Source organism: Aulostomus chinensis, chromosome 7 (genome assembly GCF_037954235.1).
Source record: "Aulostomus chinensis isolate RoL2024-O1b breed Wild chromosome 7, RoL_Achi_v1.0, whole genome shotgun sequence".
NCBI classification, from domain to species: domain Eukaryota; kingdom Metazoa; phylum Chordata; class Actinopteri; order Syngnathiformes; family Aulostomidae; genus Aulostomus; species Aulostomus chinensis.
In genome coordinates, this window is record NC_141326.1 from 12,629,488 (window position 1) to 12,652,500 (window position 23,013).

The 23,013-nt window shown below is 42.5% G+C and overlaps 1 protein-coding gene across 1 annotated transcript in view; it reads left to right on the top strand.

Moving 5' to 3' along the window:
- Positions 1 to 23,013, top strand: part of mical2b (microtubule associated monooxygenase, calponin and LIM domain containing 2b) — a 56,430-nt gene that overhangs the window by 21,060 nt on the left and 12,357 nt on the right. The window contains exons 6-27 of the mRNA XM_086207942.1: positions 202 to 303; positions 1,159 to 1,314; positions 1,686 to 1,786; positions 3,816 to 4,073; positions 4,213 to 4,328; positions 5,473 to 5,599; positions 5,915 to 6,005; positions 7,792 to 7,939; positions 9,257 to 9,453; positions 10,962 to 11,056; positions 11,354 to 11,422; positions 11,583 to 11,711; positions 12,174 to 12,341; positions 12,504 to 12,749; positions 12,911 to 13,036; positions 13,980 to 14,417; positions 14,668 to 14,769; positions 14,872 to 14,964; positions 16,782 to 16,968; positions 17,270 to 17,343; positions 17,986 to 18,332; positions 22,998 to 23,013. The exon at positions 22,998 to 23,013 is cut by the window's right edge and continues 142 nt beyond it. Coding sequence (XP_086064068.1) covers positions 202 to 303; positions 1,159 to 1,314; positions 1,686 to 1,786; positions 3,816 to 4,073; positions 4,213 to 4,328; positions 5,473 to 5,599; positions 5,915 to 6,005; positions 7,792 to 7,939; positions 9,257 to 9,453; positions 10,962 to 11,056; positions 11,354 to 11,422; positions 11,583 to 11,711; positions 12,174 to 12,341; positions 12,504 to 12,749; positions 12,911 to 13,036; positions 13,980 to 14,417; positions 14,668 to 14,769; positions 14,872 to 14,964; positions 16,782 to 16,968; positions 17,270 to 17,343; positions 17,986 to 18,332; positions 22,998 to 23,013 — 3,386 coding nt within the window. The remainder of the gene's footprint in view (positions 1 to 201; positions 304 to 1,158; positions 1,315 to 1,685; positions 1,787 to 3,815; positions 4,074 to 4,212; positions 4,329 to 5,472; positions 5,600 to 5,914; positions 6,006 to 7,791; positions 7,940 to 9,256; positions 9,454 to 10,961; positions 11,057 to 11,353; positions 11,423 to 11,582; positions 11,712 to 12,173; positions 12,342 to 12,503; positions 12,750 to 12,910; positions 13,037 to 13,979; positions 14,418 to 14,667; positions 14,770 to 14,871; positions 14,965 to 16,781; positions 16,969 to 17,269; positions 17,344 to 17,985; positions 18,333 to 22,997) is intronic.

Sequence of the window (23,013 nt, forward strand, 5' to 3'; positions counted from 1 at the left end):
TGGTGCCCAATTGTAGTGACATTTGCTCCACATCACACTCAACTCATCAATAAATAATGCTCTCAACTGCCAAACCAGGCTCTTGAATAAAAAGATAGGAAAGTAACTCCATCGTCGTCAGAATGTTCACACACTGGGTTGAGGTTTGATTTATGTCAAGGATTGGTGTGAATCTAGCTGCTTTGCCGCGTCCCTCCTCAGGTCCTGGGTGGAGAGCAGAAGTCCGGCCCTCCAGCCATTCCGTGTCAGACTTTGACTTTGACATGGTGATTGGAGCCGATGGACGGAAAAACACGTTAGATGGTAAGAAAGACGAAAAACAACAAACAGGATTTGTTATTCGACCAAAGATCGTAAGGCGGGTTTGGCTCCTTTCACACTTCACTTGTCAGGGAGGTTATTATCTGGACCAGAATTACACATGTGAACCCTCTCTAAAGCCATGATCTGGAACTTCGTAGGACCAAACAATCTGACCATGGTAGAAAGGTTGTCCATTTCTAAGTGAACCAGAGTTGGGTTAGCTTCAAGTGAGAATGTAAGCGGAACTTATAAAGGACCTAAGAGAGCGAACCAAAACCCAGTGCATTGTGGGTTATGTGAACACTGACCTAATAAGAAATGTAACAAAGTAGCAAATCATCCAGGGATGTGAACCATAGGACTAAAGGAGGGAAAGCTTTGTTCCATTCTTTGTCTTTCAGTGCCATTCAGTATCAGAGTCTCTGTTCACCCTAACCTCAAAAAGACATTCTGCTGACCCAGATGTGAGGGCCGTTCACCCTGCAGCCAACCACTATTTGTTGTTTTTACTGGACATTAGATGACATGTTGGAAATCTACTTTCAGTCACTGGGTGAAGCATTTCCTGTTGACATACAGTACTTAACTGGGAGCTGAGTAGAGTAACAGTCATCGGTGTGCCCAGTACTGTTGTGTGGGCCACTGTTTGTCACTCAACAGTAATGGATGGAAACGCAGCTCATATTTTCTCTTGCTTATTTTCCGAACTCAATAGCAAATTTGAATGAACATCCAACTCACGCCTGCTGAGGACAGCACTGATGTGAACTGTAGCGGACCTTTGCATATAATGTTACTAAAGTATTGCTTCCCTTTGCCTGGTTTCTTGTTATGGTTTCTCTTCACCCTTGGCAGGTTTCAGCCGCAAGGAGTTTCGAGGCAAGCTGGCCATCGCCATCACGGCTAACTTTGTTAACAGGAACACCACCGCAGAGGCCAAAGTGGAGGAGATCAGTGGTGTGGCCTTCATTTTTAACCAGAAGTTCTTCCTGGAACTCAAGGAGGAAACAGGCGAGTAACAAGATATGATCTATGCAGTAACAGTTGTTCTGGCCCGCTTCTACGAGGGTGCAAAATCGTACATTCCACCCCCAATTTAACATTTTACACCCCTCAGTTGAAGTTTGAGTAGTAAACGCGAAGAAGGTGGTAGGTCCTAGGACCCCCAACCCTGTATTCTGTGTAGTTGTAGTTTATGTGCAGCAGCTCAGAGTTCATAAGGGCTGGCTGGAGGTGTGGTGATGAATTAACTCTCTCTTAACTCTCAGGTAATAACAATACAAATAAAAAGAATGACACTAATCGTTGAGTGGTGTCTGTTTGCTGCCCCGCCTCAGAGCAGGAGAGAACCCCCTGTGACGTCAGTCTGTTTGCGATTTCAGGAATTGACCTGGAGAACATCGTTTACTACAAAGACAACACCCACTACTTTGTCATGACTGCAAAGAAGCAGAGTCTGCTGGATAAAGGGGTCATCATAAATGTGAGCTCACTCATACACTCTCGCGCATCACCGTGTGTCTGGTTCGTATTTTGTTCAAGTTTTTTTTCCCATTTTGGGCATTTACTGTATTTATTGTTTCCCGTGAAAGTTATGACCGGCATTTCGGTCAAATTTTTGTCAGAGAAATTTGTCTCATTTTCCCAGCAGCCGTGAATCCACAGCTGTCACCAATTTTATTTATCCATGTATGTAGTGTAAAAGTGATGTTAAGGCAAAGAAATTTCCAGTTCTCATGGGTTTTTGGTTAATTTGAGATATTTTTTTGTTGTTTGTGACTTTTAAATTTAATTTGCCTTCCTAGACCCAGTATTTCAAACTAACATTATGGACAGAGACATTTCAGTTAATTTCGCTAAGTGGCTAGTTTACTGAAACTGGAAAAAATCTAGCAAACTAGACAGTCTGAAAGTAGCAAAGCTAACTAATAAGATAGACTGAAACTAACAAAACTATTTAGTGAGACTTATTAAACACATACTAGTGAGGGGGGAAGGAACTGAAGAGATTATGTATTAAAACAGTTGCTAATCAGTGTCATCAATAAAGTTTAGCTTTTATTCATAATGAAGACTGTAATACATTTATATTCCTTGTTTTGCTTCAGGTTTGATCTTGGAAAAAAGGTTTAAGGGTTGCAGGATATAGAGCAAGCTCCCACAGCCTAGTTGAGCTGTAGGACAGGTGTGTGTGTGTGTGTGTGTGTGTGTGTGTGTGTGTGTGTGTGTGTGTGTGCGTGCGTGCGTGCGTGCGTGCGTGCGCGTCTTCTTTAGATCAGTGAGCAACTCTAACTTTGGCTCTGAGTGATTGGCCTCCAGAGACTGATAATGAATTAATGATGTTTTAATTAGATACTTGATCTCTGTGAGCTGTCTTGTCTCCGTCACCCCACCACACATACACACATTGTCTGAGGTTATCGCTTGGTTAGGATGCTTGTCCTCTCCAGAGATTACAGTATGAATGAGCTTATTATTATTATTGCACCAGGACATCGACTGAATTTTATGAGGAAGACTGCTCCTTAACCCTCTTGTTCAACTTGTGCCAAGATGAACAGCTCCAGAAAGCACAGAACTCAGATGTGAATGTCTCTATTACACTCACTCACTTCACACACATGGAAATGTTACATGTAGCCTCAGAATAACTCCTCCGTCCATGATGTGACATGATCCTCATAGAAAAAGGAGCATTTATCAAGAAATTTTATATCTGAGTCAGTCCTGGTGCTGTGTGGGCTCTCAGGAAATGTTATTTTGATCAGTCCTGGGATAAAGATGCATCGCAGCCTGGTACATCATCAAAACAACATGGAAATGTTTCTTCCTGAGTGACTCAGAGGGAGATGACATCATTCATGAGGAGCGACATGTTAATACCTGTCATTCACTGTGTCCTCACAGTGTTTGTGTGTGTGTGCGTGTGCGTGTGCGTGTGCGTGCGTGCGTGCTATCAGTCTGCATGCTGGCAGAAAAGGAGACGGCAAACTACCACCTGACCGGTCTGCTGATGTAGAGAACTTACAAGCTTGGCCATTAAACACAAGCGTTTGGCTGAATGGCAAATTCCTTATGGATTATATTTGACCTAATTTGGGAAACAGTTCAAAGAACTTAAACACCTCCATTCAAAGATAAATCTGCAGTTAAATGCTTTTGTTCAAAGAAACCACTAAAACAAAAATGTCCTTGATTTATTTGCTGTTTTTATTGTCTGTGGAATGAACCGACAACACAAAGAAGTGATACAAATAAGTGGAACTTGACCTGGTCTTTACCTTTTCTACCTCATTGGCAGTGATACCACCTTCCGTCTGATTCCAGTCACTGGTCAAGTGATTGGTGAATGGCATCTGTACTGTGACACATAACCGTAACAAGTTACTGGAGACATTTAGGCTTTATTGAATTAATGAATTATTTTGAATGAAGTGATATAAAACTGATCTTGGGAATCTATGTTTTCACTTTGCTTTTTTTTTTTTTCATGTATCATTCTATCCATGAAGGACTATATCGAAACAGAGCGTCTTCTCCACGCTGACAACGTCAACCAGGAAGCATTACACTCCTATGCCCGGGAGGCAGCTGACTTCGGCACAAATTACCAGCTGCCATCGCTGGACTACGCCATCAACCACTACGGGCAGCCAGATGTAGCCATGTTTGACTTCACCAGCATGTACGCCTCCGAGAACGCCGCCTTAATCAGGGAGAAACATGGACATCAGCTACTGGTGGCACTGGTGGGAGACAGTCTGCTTGAGGTGAGCGGCATCAGTGACTGTGTGTCAGTGTGGTGTGTGTGTGTGTGTGTGTGGGGGGGGGGGGGGTCAGGGTTGTCAGATATCCTATGGTTTCTGCTCCAACCGAGGTTCTTGGTGACATCTCCACATCTGCTTGCAGCCCTTCTGGCCAATGGGAACCGGTTGTGCCCGGGGTTTTCTGGCAGCATTCGACACAGCTTGGATGGTGAGGGGATGGGCACAGGGCAGGAACCCTCTGGAGATACTGGCGGAGAGGTTTGTGTGTGTTCATGGTCGACTTTTTGTGCATATGCAACGCTTTAGCCTCATCCAAACTGCCGGCAAATCTGATTTCTCTCAAATCTGACCTTTTTTATGCTGTTTGCTAGTAAGAGATCAAATATGTTGTATCCATATATCACCAACCTGTCTACACAACACAAACTTCACACTGCTAATCCCACTTGAAAATCCTACTTAAGCTTGGAGAGCATCCAGACTGAGACAAATCTGTAGCAATCAGACGTGAAATCACCTCCTGGTAGTTTGAAAAAGTCCTTTGGTTCAAATGAAGCCGACTGTTGGACAGATTCCTGTGACTTGTTTTTAATTGCGTGTCATACACATCTCCATCAGATCCACCACACTCTGTCAGCAACAATCAAAATCTCATGGGCAGACTTTGCCACATTTGTGCAAGTAAATATGAAAAGTAATTTCAATTGATAATATGTCCAAGTAAACCTCAAAGGCTTTGTTTTTCAACAACAGTAATATGAATAATTCTCTGTTTTTTTATTTAGGAAAAAGAACAGCGCTTAGTTAATATTTCTGAGATTTCCTGCGAACGACCTCTTTCAGTTTAATCTACAAACATAAACATGTTCTGCACCTCAGCTGGATAACCTGGCAACAACACAAACAGGCCATGTCGGCTTGCTCCAAGTTGATTAGTACTCTAAGCGCGTGTAAGCTCACCTTTATTGAAGTTGATGCTGACGTATCAATGCCCCTCAAAAATCCCTTTCCATTAAAAAAAAAAGTGCATTATTTTTGAACACATGTGGTTCCAAGACTCTCCCAGACAGGATATCTCCTCAAAGAAAGATAGGTTTTAATTTTGTTGCCGCATTCATCATTTTGAGGGGAAACTACCCTTCGTACTATGATGACCTCTTGACCTTTAGTGGCTGTCTTACAATAAACAAAACATTTTTAGCTCATCAGTCATAAGGAAGTGATGTTTTCTTGTAAGGATTCAGTTTTGTAGAGTCGTTTTTAACGCTTGAATACTTTCAAGAATCAGAAGAATTTTACTTGAATTTTTTTTTTTAGTTCATATGGAAGATTCATGTTATGTCTGTGATCGGCTGGTTCCTGTTGCTCTTTAGATCTTTGAACATCTGTTATCTTAAACCAGGGAGAGCATCTACCGGCTGCTACCTCAGACCACCACAGAGAACATCAGTAAGAACTTTGAACAGTACACCATTGACCCAGCGACCCGCTACCCCAACCTCAACTCCAGCTGTGTTCGCCCACACCAGGTCAGTCTGACACTTGAAAACCTGACGGCGAAAGAAGGAGAGGAGAGCAAGTTTTGGGAGTTCACCCCCTCGAACTGCATGTAATATAGACTTAAATGCCCTCTTGTTAAATTACCACCAGGGGGCTACAAATATGACTTGTAGTTAAAGAAACAAATGTCAGAGCACAGTCAGGTTTTCAGGACATTAATCATCTACTACATGCCTCCGCAGTAGAGAGCTGAAGTCAGTTTAAAATCACTGTGCCGTTCAGTCGGGAGCATTTCTTTCCCTCTGTCTCTTCTCATCCCTTCCATCTTTCCTTTATCCTCTCAGGTGCGTCACCTGTTCATCGGTGGCCAGCAGGACCTGTCACTCATGGAGAGAGGAGGTCTCGCACGTAGATCAGTCAACCTCTGCAGAGGAGGTGAGTCTTTCTCCTCAAACACAAGTGGGTTATTTATAGTGTTGATTACTGACTGTGATTCACGAGGATAAGCAGGCATCTTTCCTCGATGTGTAACAGCCAAGTGAGTTGCCATCATGTTGTTGGGAAAATGCGTGGCTGTTGGTTTGGGTGACGGACTTTCCTAAGTGTCTCTGAGGCGTCTCATCTGCTTCTGATTCCGTCTCTATCATATTTAGCAGATGAGCTGACTGCAACTGGAGTCTCTCTAATGTTGAATTCACACCCATTTATTAACCTCATTAGTTTTTGTTTTTTTTAATTCAGTCAGGTTCACTGTGATTTAGACTTATCGATAAATGTGTTAACTAGTGTGTCTTTGTCTCAGTAACCAGGGTAGATCTAGAGACACTATTGAGAGACTGATGAGACTGTAAACCAGTTATAAAGCCATGTTGTCATGGTAATCTGATCATACTATGACTCACCAGTGGGATTAGCCTCATCACCCAGCTCATGAACATGCATGAGAGCTCACTCTGATGACTCAGTTAGCTTGTTTATAAAGTGTCTCAACAGTGACTCAGCATGCTGAATTTTACAAGTCATCGTAAACTATTGAATATAATCCACCGAAAAAAAGAAGGTTGGTGTCATACTGAATGAACCGCGGGCCTCCTCCTGAAGGCAAACGGCAGCTACGGGCTGACACACCTGCACACAGACAATACAGCTGGATCACATTACCAGGGTCAAACGCAATGCCTCTCAAAGACGTGTGCTGACCTGCTCGGCTCTGCAGCAGCAGTGCTGATGGGTGGATACAGAACATGGGCTGATGCTAGCAAGTGTCCCTGAGAGAAGTGTGTCAAAGTTAAAGCAGCACTTGTTTATCATTTGGCCACTTGGGGTACAAAGTGTAATGTCAGAATAACATTAGTATACGGTTTCGGAGTCATGGATCCAGCCACTCGCGAATGAATTTAGAGTCCAAATATTGCAGTTGACATTGTTTCTCTTTGGTACTGAAGTATGGAAGTGTATCGTATTTCACTTGTATTCCAAAACAAATCCTGACAATTTTTTCTGAATTAGCCACATAAACTTTTTTATTTTTGGAGGGAAAAAAGGCTGCTTTACGTGTGTGGTAATGACAATCTGTCAATCAGCTGCTTGGAGGGCAGTAGCCTACGCCGCTTATCAGTTACTATTTGTTAAATGGAACCTAATGGACCACATCAGAGTTGAAATATGACTTTATTGGGGCTGAAAAACATCTCTAATTAACTGAGAAAAACTGGGAGTTTAGTCCTATTGTCCAGCTAAAAAGACCTATATAACTGCAGTTTTTGAGATGAGTAAATACAAATTTTTGTTTTTCCGTTGTACTGTGAGATACTCAGAGGTCTGTTGAAGTTTCTGTTCATCCTGTGAAACAGGTACAACCCCACAGTTACAGCTTCCAAAGGTGAATTAAAGCTAAATTAACACCTTATTTTCACTAGTATTTTATTGCCTGTGTTTTAGTATCTGATCCCTGCTCTCTTTTAATGATAAATCCTGACATGAAACTGTAGTTGCTCATTTTAAAGCCCTTCATGCACGTCTCCTGGGATGGCCAGTTTGAACGGATCCACTAACCGCCGTCAAAGTTATCATGCTTCCAAGTTTTACGGGTGGTTCAAACTGTTCCTGCCATCAGTCTTGTCAGTGTCAGCGCTTTATTTGGCTGATGTTGCGTCACCGTGCAGCCATCTTATTATCACCACATCGACAGTATGCCTGATGTATCGCTCCCCTCCTGCAGAGTCTGAGGTGCGTCCTGGCTGGCTGCTGACATGGTGTCAGAAGCAGACTCAGGGCTACAGAGGTGTGGAGGTCGTCAACCTTACGTCTTCCTGGAGGAGCGGCCTGGCCCTCTGCGCTCTCATACACCACCAGAGGCCTGAGCTCATGTAAGAACACACGCTCATGCGTGCGCGCACACACACAAACACACACACACACATACGCACGCACACTTGTTGCATTCAAGAAATACATGGGAAATGCCATGACAGCGGTTGATATTCAGGCCTCAGGCTCTTCTGATCAGGCACATATTTAGACAAAGCCTCTGAGCAGGTTGATCAGGATGAAGTCTGCAGTGGATTATGTGGCGTATCTCATTCAATAATAAAGTATTCCCTCACCTACTTGAACACAAACTCTTTTACGTTTGTTTGATTTGTCACATACTTATGACAATGTCTCCCCACAACACACAGCCGAGAAGGCAAATAAAAGTGTCAGAGAGATGGATTGTTATGCCATCATCTATTCCAAGTGGGTTGACATCATTGTGGCCACAGCATCATAATCTCTGTTATGATTCCATGTAACCTGTTCTCATTCAGAGACGATGGATGTTTGCTTGGTGTTTTTTTGTTTTGTTTTGTTTTGTTTTGTTTTTTTTGCCGTGTTCCCAGATTTTATCTCTCAAACAAAATAGTGTCAGGTGGTTATATTTGCGGGGATGCAGACAGAATCGGCTTTTAATCTTTTAATACCCTTCAATTTTTTTTCTCTTATCCAGCACTTGAAGACCAGATTAGCGGAGGAATTTTTTCCAACAACCTCGGTCATTTTTAAAATGCTCAAGTTCACAAAAACATACTTCTATGCTATCACAATGCCAATACGCTGTCGCATTTACATTTTGTACTCGCAAAATATTAGGCATGCAACTTTCTCGTTGCTTTGCAGCCATTTGCACCAAATACTATGTCAAACATCAACTTTTGACATGCTAAGATGTTGAGAGCTACTTTTTCAATGTTTGTACATTAGTAGGCCACCTGTGGTATATTGTTGTATGTAGCTAGTTTTAGACGTCCGCTTTCATATTCTTTTTATTTGAGGAAGTGTATTTTTCTCTGACACCATCCTGAGGTCAATGTAAACAGCTTTGCTCCATTAGCAGTGTACAAAGAACTGCTCGACTGAGTGTTTAGCCTTGTAACTAATGCTGCCTTCAAACAGTGTCATATTTATCGTATTAACATGTGAACTCCCACCTCTTGTGGTTTTCTTAACTTCTAAAGTGGAAATTTGCCAGAAGGTCTAAGTTCCATTTCAAGGCAGCGTAAATAAGGAAGTATAAGTATACTTTATTAGAGGAGGGAATGCATGAAATCGTCCTTTTTTGGGAGGGAATATGCTTATATTTTCGTTTACAAAATGAAAAAGAAAAGAGCCAAACATGTCTGAGGCCCACCTCATTTCCACCTCAGTGATTACGACTCCCTCAATGAAGAAGACGTGGCAGGAAACAACCAACTGGCCTTCGATGTGGCTGAGCAGCAGCTCGGCATCCAGCCGGTGACGACAGGAAAGGAGATGGCTGCGGAGACGGAGCCAGACAAGCTGCTGATGGTCCTCTACCTGTCCAAATTCTATGAGGCCTTCAGGAACTCTCCAGCAAACAACGGTCAGTGTTTGTCACAGAGAATCAAGTCAAGTTCAAGCAAACTTGGTATAGAAAATCAGCTCTATTTAGGTATGTAGCCTTTTTGTCTGATTAAAAAGATTATGCCAATATATTTATTCAAAAACTCCTATTTCAAAAATGTATTGCCCTGGAAAAAAATGCAGAACAATAAAGAGTTCCTTTTCTTTCTGGCTTCCAACACATTTGAAAAAAGGAAATTATTCTTCAACCCAGCCTATGAAAAAAGGATCCAGTCTTACTAAACAAACAGATGGGGAAACCGTCTGCCAGCTTCCTAAGCAGACAAAGCTGTGTAAACAGGGCTACTGTTCCTTTCTTCCCCAAAAGAAACAACAAAATAGTTCTCTTGATTCAAACTAGCCCTCAAAGCTTGAACACTGCTGTAAGCTTTTAAAGAAGCATCTACATTCAGCACACACTCTCCTCTGGGTCCCCCAAGTCAGAACGTTCACAAGCTGTGGATAAAGAGAGAATAGACGCTAAAAGTGTGGCTGTGGGGACTGTAAAACCTGCTGAATTTGAAAAGACTGCGGCTGTGCATGAGTTGAATGTTACACAACTCTTGCTCGGTGGTCAGAGACACGACTGGTATGTGTGCTATAAATGCAGACGCCCTCCGCTCCAGTAATGGCACCGCTGTCAGCTCACTGCTTTAATGTTAATGTGTCAGCCACAGTTCTGTCATCGTGAGGTAATCCACACCACACAAAGAGGTTTCTGGGAAAATATTTTACCTACAGCGAGACAATGTCACAGTCCATTTGGTTTGGATTTACTCGCCGAGGTGATGAAGGCTGAAGTGTGTGTTTTGGCTACATGTTGCTGTTATTGCTTTTCTCTGCAGTCAGTAAAAATATCTGCATTGAATTCTACTGTACTCCATGGGACTGTGGGCTGTGAATACATTAAACTAGTATGTCAAGAGTCCAAAGATGAACTCCCCCACTGCCAACTGTCTGTACAACTTACTGTTCTCATGCAAATTCAATTTTGGTGATAATGACAATTTTTTTGGTGATAAATTGCTGCTCTGTGCAAAAAAAAAAAAAAAATCTTACAAATATTTCAAAGTTAGAATTCCTTATAGGACAGTTTGAAGACATCAGCAGGTCTTACAAAATGAATCTGAAAAACTTGGTCTGACTTAATTATGGTACTGGATTGTTTTGCAGAGAGAGTAGTACAGGGACAAAAGCGCACAGTCGAAATGGATGTTTTGGTCTGTGTTGATATTGTTAATAGTCCACCGTCATTAGCTTCAAGCTAATATGTAGCTGTGTATTCTGAATTCTGGAGTCACAAAGACATCTTGCACTGTAGTAAAAACAAAAAAATGTCTTCTAGATAACTAACAGTGAGTCCTTGGAAGGTAGAGTCTAATTTTGGGTTAAAGACATTTCCTTGCTGACGTTTGAGCATCTATAACCCTATAATTGAGACATTGGTATAAAGACGCTGAATATAAACCTAAGGAAGTTTTATTTCAGGTTCAAGACAACCAGATGAGAATAGTGACGGCCGTTCAGCTAAAAGTAACAACGCCCAGCTCAACGTGGCCCAGCCCAGGAAGAGGATCCCCAGGGTAAAGTCATTTCTATTTCTTCATTCTGTTCCCTTTGTGTTTGTATTTTTTGGGCCTTTGCTTGTTGCTTTCTTTGAGGATTAAGATCTCTCCACTCCCTCCTCATTAGCTAGAAAAGGCCTTTCCGTTCATCACCACTGAACTCTTGGTTAGATGAGCTCACGTTTACACAGAGCTCAAAGCACCGCTGACGTGTTTTAGTTAATGAGTCCATTTTTGTGAGAAATATATAAAACAGAGGCTTGTCAGGTTCAGGGTCGCAGGGAATTAATCTTTCTTGTGGCATTTTTTTCACAGGATGACAAAAAACTTGAAGAGGATTCTGTTCACAAGAGACGGCGGAAGGGCAACCGCTACCTCACAGAGGTCAGTATGATCATTGTTGATATTTGGAAAAATGAGAAAAGCACTGTCCCGTAGAACTGGAGCGCAACACCTTCTGATGTCAATCCGAAACAATTTGCCCCATCCGTAAAGCATTTTAGACTTTAAAACCACTCTTCTTCTATGCTTCTGCTGGCATCAGTTGTCCTGTCACAGTGCGACCTCTGCAGGCGAGGAGGGGGAACTGCGGGAGAACAAGGTCCGCTCCATGGCAACTCAGCTGCTGGCCAAATTTGAGGAGAACTCCTCGACGGGAAACATCCGCACCAAGGTGAGAGGCGGAACATTTGACTACCATCTAGAGTACCTGACAGCCACGGGAGTGCAGACGGTTTGTTTTCGGCCTCGGTGGGACACGTGGTTGACTTTGTGTCTTGTATGTGTCTAAACCAGGATATTCCTCTTAAACTGGTCATCAAAACCCCTCTGCTCTTCTAACTACCAGCTTTCAACATCGTATTTCACTTCAAATAATTGTTCAATGTGTTGAGCATCTTTGGTCCTTGTCACTTTAGTGAAAACCTGGTGTGTGTAGTCCTGCAAGGCGCCTACATAATGTGATCGTTACATCTGCACCACTCCATCATCTGCTATTCTACTATCAACCTGTGTCCTTTAAGCGACAACATTGCCTGAAAGTATAATTTATGGTGCGATTTACCACTAAAACCCTTTTGCTATCACTTAAACATTTCCTATCCTTTCCCTCCCTTTCCTTTCTTTTGTCCATCAGTCTCACAAGGACCCATCAGATCCATCCTTTTCTCCTCCTCTGTCTCCTCCTCCTTCCCCCCTTCCTTTCTCGCATGAGGAAGATGAGGAGAGTGAAAACCCTCGCTTTGCAAAGCCCAAAGATGTCCCTCATCCCCCTCCCCTGCCCATTCCCCGTCCCAAGTGGCAGGTACACTAACCTCAACCCTGTTATCACTGTGGCTGTGAGCTGTTCATTTGCTGCTTTGTGAACCTCCCAATCAACAAATTGTGGCACTCTTACATGACCATCATATTCTCTTATTTCCTCTCTTCTTTCTTTCACTCCTCCTCTGCGTTTCCTTCTCTCTAGCCTTCCATCTACCTTCGTTTACTGGAGAATCCCTCCTCTGTGGCTCAGCAAACTACTTCCCTCTATTCACCTGAATCTTCTCGCACTCAGAGCAGCAGCAGTCGCTCGCCTTCACCCTCACCGTGCGATCATGTAAATGAACAGCATTACTCACAATCCCCCTCTCCCGAGCCATCCACCAATTATGTCTCCGCTGTGTCGGCTACTTGTCTTCGCTCAGGAAGGTCAAAAGAGGTGGAGCCACAGGTGAACAGCATGCTGCTTGTCAAAAGCACTACAGCAGTGTAAGGTGTTGCACTGCTTTTTAGGGTCAACTATCACACGGTTGTTTACTGCAGTAAATTACTATAATTATAACTTTTTGTTTATTGTTCTTTTTCCTCTCGCCAACATTCGCTGTCCCCCAGAGTAAAGGCCAGACAATGTCGACAAGAGAATTCACTAAAAGGAGCATCAAGGAGAGAGCTGTCGTCCTTTCCTCCTTATTTCCAGGGGCCCATAAAGCTCCTCCTGCCCCTCTGTCTGAAGCACAGGTTACGTAACCCTCCAAAAGAACGGGCTTTGTCTTATGTGACTAATATCATGGTTGGGACTGATGTCATGCCAGACAATGAAGAAGATAAAAGCGCAATAGCTGTGGTCGAAGATGTTGTATTCCCTCAGAGTATCAGGATTTACCTCCAGCCAGGAGCTGATGTAGTCAAGCTATTAAATTATCTGTCTGCCAAATTCAATCGAACCAGAGATATTCTTAAAAACCTGAAACCGCATCCAGGTTTGCTTTTAATCTGCCTAAATTTCCTGTTATGCATCAGTCGAAACCTTTATGGATCGTCTGTTGCTCTTGGATGCTTTATATGTCTCTGACTTTTCATTTTGATACTAATACATGGCTTCAGTGTTTCAAAAGTCTACTTCGCTCACCCAAAATTGGCATGATCCCGTTGCACGATGGGGCTTCTAGATTCTTTGTGTATTAAATTCTGGCTCTGAGGCTCTGTGAACAGAAGATGAGGTTCTGCCGGTGATGCATTCACATTTCACAAAATGTTAATTCTTAATAATTCATGAGATTCTTAAGAATATATATTGATTAGCTCTTTAAAATCAGAGGTCCTACTAGGTACTACCTTTAGGTACAACTAAAAACAACCTACAAGTTTGACTGTTAAAGAGGGCTTACTTGCTTTCTTTAGTTTTGTGATAAGATTTATACCTCTTAGATATAGCAAAGCCAGGTAGCTTAGCTTAGCATAAAGCTCAGAAACAGTTAGCTTGGAGCTGGAGCTAACAAAATCTCGCCAACAGCTCTGCTCACTGATGAACACAAACATTTTTAAAGTAAGTGAAGGAAGTTTCATATGTAATTCCTTCACATTGAGACAGGAGCCATTTCATCAAAGAGTGATTCTGAGATTTTACTCTCATTTCCCTGCTTCATTTTTCTTTGATTTTCTTTCCGACTCTCTACTGTAGGTGGGAGTATGTACCTCTTTCCCTCCTCCTTCTTCCTCTGTATCTAAGAGCTCCATCTACCCTGTGGTCCACCCGGTCCCTGACCCCACTGCCCAAGCTGGTTTCTCCTCAGCTCCCCTTTACTCTGCTGCTCACGAGGATAAGAGAGACTCCTCCTCTCCCTCGTTTCCGACTGACTCTGACACTCTAGAGCAAATAGCACTTCATGACGATTCCTCCTCATGCACCAACAGTCGCTCTACTCTTCGATCTTCATCCCGCTCGACGAGCCAGGAGGTCACATCCACATCGTCCAAAATCAAATCTGAAAATGGACACTGCAGCTCCTCTCTGCTCCCTGCACTGAGGTCCGGTTGCAGTTGTCAGGACAATGGACAGGAAAAGCCCCACAAAACTGATCCTGACTCATTGAAAATGGATGAAAATGGTTATGCCAAGGTAAACCAACTATATCTGGTCTGCAGGATTGTTATAGCAAACCTAAATATTACCTAAAAGAGAAATTATGAATACTTTGGAGACACTCCAAATAAAATTTCAGTGGTTTCATATCAGCACCTCTATAGTGATGCAACCTCGTGTATCTCTATATGCTCCATAGCCTCAGGGAAGTCTTACAGTCTCTGTTGCAAACTTTAAGGATAAAAGACGAGCGTGTAGATTCTGATACCTGTGGTGTCCCTCTTAGTGCAATGGGAGCCATATTCTTGAGGAACCCAGAAGAATCCCTCAAAAGTCACTTGATCGCTCTGAGAGTTGTCCTACTGGAGCTCCGAGCTACATGAAAGAGGTACCGGTCTGAATGCGGCTCTGTTATTTGAAGGGAAATCTTAGCTTCTCTGCTTTTTCGTCTTTCTTCTCTCTAACTCTGCGATCCTCCTCTTGGTGTTAGCGTACAGTTGGAAAGGTGTCATCAGCCATAGATGCTAAAGCTCAGCTACTGGCCATCCTCTATGAAACAGACCACAGGCCCAATGCTGCTCCGGTAAGATGCATGTGGGTGTTGCCCAGAGAAATCTAACCCAGATCTCCGTCTTACTTACACTGCTCATACCCTAATCTGATTGGAAAAAAACCCCATCTAATTAACTTTGAGGTCAGCTACTGGGAAAGTGGTGCATGACAAGAGTAGTTGTGATAGGATAACAAAAGGAAAAGAACTGGCAGCATTCTCCAGAACTTGTCAAGCTTCATGTCACTGAGAAATCCTACTCAACTCATTTTATTCAACTGCAGACTTATTTCATGACTGAAGTACACTGTTCTATATATGGCATTATGTGCTGGAACTCAGTTATGACCTTCTGAAAATGTTAGCTTTAACAATCATTAACAGGAAACAGATTAACGTGTCATACAATATTCCTGAGGCTAAATGGCCTGTCTCACCACCTGTAGGTACAAGGTGTGTGTGTGTGTGTGTGTGTGTGTGTGTGTGTGTGTGTGTGTGAAGCTTTGTCTCATTACCATCTCGCACTGCTACAAAATCCGCAGCTTATTTAACCTGCATGCTGTCACTTCAGACTCAGAAGTGCCTGCTGGTGTGAAGGAGCTTGTTAGCTGCAGCACCACTGGAAGAACCACCATGGTGGTTAACTTGACTGACAGATTCTGATTCACTTCCTCAACACTTCAGGGGGAATAAGAGGCAGACATGTCCTTGCTTTTTCTCGGAGTCAACACTTGAAAAAGATTTCTCATTAACTTCCACATCTTTGGATTTCTGAGCCCCCAGTGTGCCATGAAGGTTCCTGACTCACAGCAGAATCATATTAGAGGCTGATGGCAGCTGGTGTGAAAGACTTCCTGAAGCATGTAACTGAAGGAGCTCTGCTCTTTGACAAGTATGTGATCGTGGGTAGATGAGGTTTTCTCCTCCATGTTTGTGCAGCAGCATGCCAAACATGAGAGGATTCCCCAGCGTGCGGTCATGTCCAGGTTCTGACTCCCAGCATCATGCAGTACACATTAAAATACCTCATCTTCCTCAGTGAGTAAAGAAAAAGACTCTTCTCTCTTGGAAACAGCTGTTTGTTACCTTCCCAGGCTTATCTGCAGCTACAAAGTTCTGGCAACCTCACTTCTGTCTTCTCAACCCCAGGTTTTTAAAAAAGATTTTTTCCCTTTAATAAACTTCAGCCAGTTTGTTGTGTATAAACCAATTGCAGTTCCCTGCATTAAAGAGCCATACAGTCAAAACACACTAACGATGTGAGCAGTCCAACCATAAAACCAGGATGTTTCTGTCAAATTCAGGGCTGTGAGCAGATGAGATGAGGTTCCTGAGCTGAAAGGACAAAACAGACGACTCTTACGACTGTTTTTTTTCTGGCTCATCTTCATGCGTTACGTTAGGGATGCACCGATAAATCAGCCGTGCACCAGTGCCAGTCGATATTTGCCTCTCAGCAGGTGGCGGTGGCTAATGTTAGTCTGTTGATGTGAAAGCATATATTTTTGCTGGAGATTAAATATATCCTCAAAGATGGTGTGATAAAGGGCTACAAGACTGACATGTTTTTAATTGATGATTTTTTTTCCTCAGGTCAAGTCAGCGGTGAATGCTGACATGGAGAAGAGTTATGGTGTTCATAGATGTACAGAGTCTGTGTGTTCAGTCATATAAACTATGGACTTTTTAAAACTGATTTTCCGAAGTAGGACCCTCACAAACATCTGGGTCACCAAAGGCAGAGGGCTGCTGGAAGATTTGATTTATTTATTTTTTTTCCTCAGACAAAAAGAAAGGAGAGCAGCAGCATCAAAAGCCTATCTAACCGTGTCTTGTTCTCCTTCCGTCAGTGTGTGGTGCGTAAGGACTTCTCCTCTGGCCTCGGGGGCAGTGATATCTGCCACTTCTGCTCCAGGCGGGTGTATGTGATGGAGCGACTGAGTGCTGAGGGCTTCTTCTTCCACCGCGAGTGTTTCCGCTGTGACGTCTGTAACTGCACCCTCCGTCTGGGTGGGCACACCTTCGACTCTCAGGAGGGTACGTTTGATTCATGGGAACTGTTGGAGAGTCCACACACGTGGGGTCTTTTGCCTTAATTGATAATCACTTTATTCTTTCAAAGACCTGATTTGTTCTCCAGGCCTTTATTGCCTTGTTGCTCAGTTGGTGAGAAAAATGATTTTATTAACTATAACTGCTTTCAATTTTTATTTATTTATTTTTTTTAGATTTTCAAATGTTGAGGGAAATATTTAGTTTTTGAAACTGCTTTGTAGAAATTAAAGCTGAATTTAATTGGATGAAGAGTATTGACAGTAGTTCATTGCTTCTTCTGCAGCAAAGTTCTTTTGCAAGATCCATTACGCCCAGCGCCAATCCAGCACTCACCTGGGCAGGTTCAGGAGGAGAAAGGTGAGAAACGCTCACAAACAACAAAATTCAAAATGGTTTTGCAGTAAATCCTATACCTTTCCCATCACTACTACTACTTCCTACTTCCCAGGTGTGCCTCAAGCCTCAAGCGTTTCACCAAACTCTTGTCGTGTGTCCACTCCCCCACTGACTTTTGTAGCTGCAGGCATCTCTCTGCCTTAAAAGGTTGAGCAACTGCAAATGTTGGCTCCTTTCTTGAGGTGCAAACAGGAGTAACTTTGAAGAAATAGCAATGCTGGTGCTGGTGATAGTCCTGGCCAGAGGTGTTATGTCTCCAGGTTGTCCATATACCCTCACACTACATTCTTGTGAACATGCTCTCACTAACGTCCGGGAACTTACTCCGACTCATCAATTAAACTGATGACGTTCAGAGATGCAGTGACAACACAAGGTGTCCTTGAGCAAGGCTCTTAACCCTGACTGCCCCAGTGGAGCTGCACAGTGGCAGCAGGTCAGACAGTGGTCGTACTGGTCAGCATCCTGGTGTGAATGTGTAACTGTGTGAATGTGGTCAGGGTACTCCTGCAAAAGAGAACATGACAAAAATACGTGTTAAAGTACTGGCTCCTATGGTGGGGTTTTGTGTAATGAATGTCCTCCCGTTTGTCTCTGGGGCAGGATGACCAAAGCCGTGTTGCACCCTCTTTGCTGGACGGCGGAAGCTGCTCAACCACAGCCAGCGTCCAGATCCAGCCTCCAGGTACCCTGGTTTCCTTGCTTAGGCGAGGCCTGAGCTGGCCGAGGCGTGCTAGCCGGGCTGTGTGTGTGTTGCCTCGACAGCTGTTTGGAAGTGTGTGTGAGTCTTTCACAGCTGTGGGTTCCCACATCCGAATACACTCACATGACTACGTGTTCCTGTTTGAGCTGCTGAGCCTGGGCTGCCCCCTGCTCTGCATGATGCACGAGGTGCTGGGACAGATCTGCCAGGAGCCCCAGCTGGCTCAGCGGCAGCTCCTCGACCTCCAGCTCTCTTAGGCGAGGGAGCATTAGACGGGCTTGTTTGGACCACCTCACCTGAATTTGTGCTCTTGTATTCTACAGCATCCAAAAATCCAGGGTTAATAAAAAGTAATGATTTTACTCCACACATTACCTGTGGTTCCTACATGCCACGTGTCCATGGCCAGTTTAGTTTTGTATTTGAAGGTGTTTTACAAAGCAATTCAAGAGGTTGCTGTTTGTATTCAGTATTAGGTTTGACTGCACTGTGACATCTTTCTTCATTTACTGCGCACAGCACAGCTATTGCAGCCATTCAAATCATGACAAGACTGTTGTGTAATCAAGAAACACAACAACAGTTTGGGAAATTTGTTTATTTTCTATCCTTCTATCCAGAGCCAGACAAGAAGATGGAGGCCTTCCTCTCCACCTTGTGTGCAGTTGAGAGCTGAGACCCACAGTGACCACTGAGTGCTTATTAGCGTCGTGTCATGAATATTAGTGGATCAGCCCTGCTGAGCTTCCAAAACCTGTCATTATTCATTCCTCTGGCCATCAAAAACATTTAGCTGTTGACTTTGGTTTAGTGGTGCTGCGTCGAATCGCTGCGCCCAGTCAGAAGTGTAGTTTTAGCATTTATCAGATTTGAAAATTAAAATCGCTAATTACCTCATACTGAATGTTATACACAGCCTTTGTTCTATTACTGCAGGTAAAGAGAAATGAATTTTGTGACTTCTAACAGAGGTATGCTAACCTTCCCATCCATTACTATTCAGTATGCTGAGTTAACTAGCGCTAAGCTAGTCTGTGGGGGTCTCAGCTCCCGAATGAATGCACAGAGGAGAGAAGGGTGTCTATTTTCTCATCTGGCTCTTGAGAAGGTGGGCATTAAGGGCATTTCCTGAAAAGGTTTTTTTTTTTTTTTTTCTTAAGCACATATTGAGTTGACTTCAGGTGCGATGCGTGAACAGAACGTCGCGGCCCTTGTACGTACCTGGTCTTAATGAGCTTGGATCCTGTGGTTTGTTGACTGTCAGGGTGTCCTGATGTTGAACCTGACCGAATGCATCTGTGACTCACTTTGGCTTGTTCCAGGCTGCTTTGACTCAAAGCGAAACTGCACAGATGGCAATTACAACCTAAGATCAGTGTTTTAGCCCAGTTTCTACTTTTGCCACATGAAATCCTATGTGGATATCCAGGGATCCTGTCTGTGCGAGAGCAACTAAATGGAGAGCCACAGAATGTCAGACTCATCCTATTCTTCAATGTACCAGGAAGAGTGTGTTTGAGAACGTGCCAAAGATTCAAGTGCAGTAGGGTAACCTGGAACATGCCCCCCCCCCCCAACTCTAACCTTGAAAATGATCTTCTCAGTGAGCTAAGTGTCAGAGATGTTTTTTATTTCACACTGACTCTGCATATTGCCTGCTGCACCTTGACTCCTCCCCAGAGATGTGCAATGGAAATGCCAAAACAGTATTTTTTTTTATCTAATCTCAAGAAATATACTATTTTTCTCCTTTGTATTTTTTTTGTATTGTGTTCCATTAATTTACATATATTACTTTATCAATGTACTCTCGGACATGATGGGAACAGTATCCTTTAAGGGAATCTGTATTTTTTTTTGTACAGTCTCTTTTTCATTTTGCTAAGCGTTGGACAAATTTGTGTAAAGAAGCTGATCCAAAAAAAGACTGTATAACCCTGACTAAGTGAAAGTATCTCACGTGTTTATTTGAGAAGTCAAAATATTGCATTTGTTTTTCTTTTCCTGTAATTTTTGTTGGACATTCTATGTTGTAAACGGTGCCTAAGATCAGTTCCGCTCTGATTGTTTGGGGTTAATGTAAAAACATGCACTGACCTGTTTATTATTTCAGCGGTTGTCATATTTTATTTGAATTGTCTTTTTGAAAGAATTGTAACGCTTACATTCCCATTCCTGATTATTCTCTGCAATCGTTGTTTTTTTTTTTTTACACCCTCCATTTTCTGTCCCCACCATTCTGTTATCTTCTTATTTTTTCCCCTCCATTCATTTCCTGTTTTGTTCACTTCATTTTGTTCAGTCTGTTTCAAGTTTCCAATGCAGCACCCTCTGATTGGCTGATTCCTGCCAGCAGGGAAGGTGACGATTGGTCAGCTCCTCTCATTTAGATCTTGAGTTGCTTTTGCATTGGCTGTGTTCGTAACACCACGTAACAAGATTGACCGTCACAAAGCACCATGAGTCCCAGTTACGGCATGCTGTTGTTGGTAAAGGTGTTATGTGTCGCATGTTTACATTTTGAATGAAATCCAAAGTAATTACAGTCACATTATACCTGTTTCTATAAAAAAAATACGTATTACTTGATAAGATACCTCATATACTTTCAAGAAAAGACCAAACCAAACTGTGGATTTGTGTGTCTGGCGTCTCTTTGTGGTCTATGGCACAAAGCACCAAACCCTTTGGCATCAAAGATGTCAACTTTTGCGAAGAACTGTTGTCTTTTGCAAAAATTAATCCAACAGGTAGGAATGATAGATGAGATCGGGACGATTAGTCAGCAGGAAAATGTGTTTAGGATTAAACCAAACCAAAGTAATGTATGGAGGAATAAAAGTGACATAATCATAAATCAATGAATAAATAAATCATAGGGGGAAAAGTAGAAAAACAAGCCTTAATTCAAAATGAAATTACACCAAAATATAAAAAAACCTTGGCAAATTACTTAATTTTGCATTCTTTCGATATTTAATTATTTCTTAATTTATTTGTCGTTCACTTTTATTTGGTTTTCTTTAGTTCAGTTTTCTTGTATATTCTGTTGATAACGTGGCATGATTTGACCTCGTACACACACTGGTGTGGTAGATCAGAATTACCATCAGAGAGCGTCTGTGAGACAGCGCCACCTCATTCATGTGTAAAATACAAACAAATAATATCTAGAATCTGTTAAGCAGTTTCAGTCCTCCATACTACAGTGCAAGCGTTACCTTCAATCTCCTCTTTTTGTTTCATAAACTGCAATATATACTTAGGGCAGCTTCGATTCTGTTTTCTTTGTGTAATCCGTTCAGTGCTGGTTTGGATCTTTTTTTCTGATGTGTTGACAGTAAACAACCTGAATTTTAATATGAAGTAAAAAAAAAAAGGATCATGACAAACAGAAAAGGACATATATTGTGTCTGCTTGTGTCTCGCCTCCTTTATACTTTTCCGTTACGCTTTACATGAAGCACACATGGCACCTTTTAGTCGACTTGCTCGTCATATAATCACTTTGTTAGTTGGCTAACCTCACTAACGCTTGAGCTGTGTTCCTCCCTAACCTCGCTAACACCACCCACCCATCCGCCCACCCCAGTGGCCCCCCGTGACTCATCATGATCTCTGATCTAGCAGCAGCAGCTCTGCTTTTTCCAGTTAGTTTGACAGTAACATCTGTGTCCACGTGTCTGTGGTCTGTCTGTGGTTCCCTCTGTTACAGAAGGAGGCCTGGCCCCCTCAGAGCCCCTCTCCAGATCTCTCTCATGTACCTCCTAGACTCCTCAGCAGCCCCACAGCAACTTTTTTTTTTGCATTCTGCCAAAAACATGTAGTGGCTAATGCTGTTTCTTTTTGTAGTTGTGGTCATATTTGCGTCTCCAAGCAGCCTGCTAGCCTTGTTATTTGTTTTTTCTCATTTCTAATCACTGTAAATTGCTTAATTTATGATATTTATACACTGTAAATATATTCAAAAATAAATCCATTTGATTACATAAATGATTTGCTTGGTGGTTTGTTACCAGTTAGATCAATCTGAACGGCTTGGACAGAAGTTGCGTTTAGGTTCATCTCATATATAACTTCTAGAAATCTAGAATCTACCTAACTTCATCCAAACCCCTCTGTCAAAAAAACAAAAATAATGTTTCTACCTCTGATGACCTAACCTCACCCTCACAAGTCACATTAACAGTCACAGCTTGTCTACGTAACATAAGCTTTTGTAACACCTGTTGTGATCGTGCAGCAGATTGAAAGGGAGGCACACAGCAATGAGGTTACACAACTAAATCACACGGCTTTAAATGCTTCTGCTGCAACCCGAATATATAATTTTAATAAAACATCAGGTCCACGTGCAAAAGCGTAAATAAATCAGCCAAGTGAATCTAAATGAGCTTGATTAATTCTACCTGAGCAGAAGTGAAGTGAATCTCTTGGTGCTACTGGTCTTCTCTCTGTTCTTTTCCCTCTGGGGGTGTTGTGGTGTCTACACGTTTCAAACCTCCACAGCTCTCGTCCTGTCCGTCTTAGTCTTCTGAACATTTTATGGGCATATCAAAAAGTCCTTACAGTTTTCTTTGCTATGACCAAGTGGAATCATCTGTGGAAAGATTCTGTACAATGTTGACGTCATTATCTGTGAGTACTCTACTATGAACGTGTTTTGTGTCAGCAGCATGTCACCTGTTGTTACTGCTACTTGGATTTAATCGTTGTGTACCATGATTTTACACTTCTTTCATATGCCACAACTTATTTTTGCTAATTTAGTTCTTCATGGTAACGAAAGTGTATCAATTTTTTTTTTCCATTCAATGGAGTCAGTTTGCATGTCGCAGCCTTACAGCTCAGATATGTTAGCGTTTGTTTAATGCTAGTTCATACTTCCTTTTTTTTTTTTGTTCCTAGGCAGGCCATCCAACGTAGAA